This window comes from Branchiostoma belcheri, unplaced genomic scaffold (genome assembly GCF_001625305.1).
Source record: "Branchiostoma belcheri isolate BF01 breed outbred unplaced genomic scaffold, Haploidv18h27 scaffold1217, whole genome shotgun sequence".
NCBI classification, from domain to species: Eukaryota; Metazoa; Chordata; class Leptocardii; order Amphioxiformes; family Branchiostomatidae; genus Branchiostoma; species Branchiostoma belcheri.
This window is the reverse complement of record NW_017802622.1, coordinates 1,442-4,523: the sequence shown is the minus strand read 5'-3', so window position 1 is coordinate 4,523 and position 3,082 is coordinate 1,442. Positions and strand designations below refer to the sequence as shown.

The window sequence follows — 3,082 nt, the reverse complement described above, 5'->3', positions numbered from 1 at the left end:
TTGTCACAGCTTCACATTCAAAGCAAAGAAAAAGTTTCAATGTAAAGAAAACACACAAAAAATGTTTTTGATTTGCATTATAGCGCAGAAATATCAACAGAAGTATCATAGGCGATGTGAATCCAGATAATAGATTAATACTCATGATTGGGGTTTTCCTTGCCTTGTTTTTATCTGCAAGCTAGAAATTTGTTAAGAATGAAACTGATAGATAAATCTAAATTATGACAAGTGTATATATTACTCATATTAGATTAAATACCATTTTGAATACATACACAGAAACATATTACATGGTTGGATGGATGGATGGTTGGATGGGTGGATGGATGGATGGATGGATGGATGGATGGATGGATGGATGGACGGATGAATAGCTAGCTAGCCAGCTAGCTAGATAGATAGATACATAGATAGACAGATACATACATACACACATACTGTAGGTAGATAGATACATAGATAGATACATAGATAGATAGATACATAGATAGATACATACATAGATAGATAGATAGATACATAGATAGATAGATACATAGACAGATACATAGATAGATAGATAGATAGATAGATAGATACCAACCTGCAGTAAATATCTCTTTTCTCCAAATGAATACAGGTACCCTCGTTGTAACAATAACCGTTTGTACACTGTTCTGCACAGATAACGTTACCACTAGTTTCGTCTTGTTGACATTCGTATCCACTCGAGCAATTGGTGAAGGCACACAGCCCGCCTTCAATCAGACCTGGATCTACAGCAACCTGTTCGATTACTGCTTCGATGGCAGCTGCTCTAATTTCTGTTGAAGCAAGAATGTCAAACGTCAGTAAACAACACAGAAGGTGGAAGTAAACACGATGGTAATTTTGTCAAGGATTGAGTCAAATTTTACAAAACCAGCACAATGCTAAGATCTTATGCAGACCTCCGTCAGATATTACCTACCTGATTCACTTGGGTAACTCAGCGATTCCTGTTTGGCTGTGATGCCTTCGACGGCGAAATTTCCTGCCTTCACGTCATTTTCAAGACGGCTGGAAACGTTCTTCACACCGCCGGTTTCGCTTAGCTCCTTGTAGTTATACTCGACTTCGTAGTATACTTTCGTGCCTGGGGTGTTCCGCCGCCTTCTCTTTACTGGTCTATGATGGGGGATAAATAGATAACAGTTATCTCAATAGATTTATGAAGGTTTTGTTTCCTCACAAACTATATAATTGTACATACGAAAAAAATGAACTGTTGATTATCCCATATACATTCGATAATCAAGGGACAGTGGGCAGTTTGAGAACGAATACTTAACATAGACTTACAACTATTATAATAGTGTGAGTCAGGCCTAGAACTCCACAATGCTGACCCATATACCAACTGAATTTTCAGTTGTAACATATAGCTAGCTATACACATCATCTTACCTGATACCAGTTATCTTTATGCCCTGGTACCCTTCCGTGTTACTGTAGTATGGCGTGACCTGCAGAAAAATGTACGAGACACAGTCAGTGTATCAATCTTCTAACCACACGATAAGTTGTTGCCTTGTATGGAAATAAGAAATCTATTGTCCTACATAACCTCAGTTCTTATCTTCTATATGAACATATGGCCTTACCTTTTCGAGAAAAGTAACATAAAAATCAATCGAGGTGATAGCCCCAGGAAACTCCATGGAACACTGAACTGGAACGATCACCACATTGATGATGGCAATGACCGCTGTTATATCTGTCAACGCACATAAAAACAAGGTTACAAAGTACATCCATTTTTCTCGTAAAATGCAGTAGTCTACGAGTCTACTCATTAAGGTAACTCATTTAATTCAGTTTAATAACGTATGGTGTTTTTGTCTTTTACAACTAGTGTAAAACCATTCGCTTTACCTGATCAGCTTTAGAATACAAATGCGGTTAAAATATAACCATCACATAAACGTTTATAGTTACCGATAAGATCGTTGGCGGGCACTATTTCAGGAACAGTGATAATAACTGTAAACAGAAATAGATATATGTAGAGCAAAATTATTCATAAAATAACATTCTAAATCAACAAAATAAAAAGTTTTACCAAATACTTTCAAATTATTATATCTTGTATTTTTAGCAAATCAATTTAAGTTGGTCGATAACAAATAAATGCTGTACCTGAAGGGTTTGAAACAAAAGGTTCAGCTGTGCTTATCTCTGTGGTAGAAAGCTTAGTTGTAGTAGATGTGATTTCATCAGTGTCTGTGGTGGCATCAGTTGTGCTCTCTTCAGTCGTTAACTCACTTGCAGTGGTCATGTTTGTGGTGGTGGCATCAGTTGTGCTCTCTTCAGTCGTTAACTCACTTGCAGTGGTCATGTTTGTGGTGGTGGCATCAGTTGTGCTCTCTTCAGTTGTTAACTCACTTGATGTGGTCATGTCTGTGGTGGTTACAGTTGTGCTCTCTTCAGTCGTTAACTCACTTGCAGTGGTCATGTTTGTGGTGGTGGCATCAGTTGTGCTCTCTTCAGTTGTTAACTCACTTGATGTGGTCATGTCTGTGGCGGTTACAGTTGTGCTCTCTTCAGTCGTTAACTCACTTGATGTGTTCATGTCTGTGGTTGTACTAACTATTGTGGTTGAGAGGGCGTCTGTTGTAGATACGTCTGTTGTAGATGCGGCAGTTGTACTAGACACTGTGGTCGACATGGCGTCAGTTGTAGATGCGTCTGTTGTAGATGCGGCAGTTGTACCAACTACTGTGGTTGAGAGGGCGTCTGTTGTAGATGCGGCAGTTGTACTAACCACTGTGGTTGAAAGGGCGTCTGTTGTAGATGCGGCAGTTGTACTATCCACTGTGGTCGACAGGGCGTCTGTTGCAGATGCGTCTGTTGTAGATGCGGCAGTTATAGATGCGTCTGTTGTAGATGCGGCAGTTGTGCTAGCTGCTGTGGTTGACAGGGCGTCAGTTGTAGATGCAGCAGTTGTAGATGCAACAGTTGTACTAGCCACTGTGGTTGACAGGGCGTCTGTTGTAGATGCGGCAGTTGTGCTAGCTGATGTGGTCGACATGGTGTCAGTTGTAGATGCGGCAGTTGTAGA

The 3,082-nt window shown here is 39.9% G+C and overlaps 1 protein-coding gene across 1 annotated transcript; it reads right to left on the bottom strand.

Annotated features, from left to right (window-relative positions):
• Positions 1–586: 586 nt before the first annotated feature.
• Positions 587–2,577, bottom strand: LOC109463092 (the record flags this gene model as incomplete). Its single annotated transcript, XM_019759804.1, has 6 exons — positions 2,161–2,577; positions 1,960–2,004; positions 1,626–1,738; positions 1,429–1,487; positions 953–1,149; positions 587–806 (listed from the first exon to the last, which is right to left on the bottom strand). Coding segments are annotated over exons 1-6 (1,010 nt in total), but the record flags the coding sequence as incomplete, so codon positions are not given.
• Between the last annotated feature and the right edge of the window lie 505 nt (positions 2,578–3,082).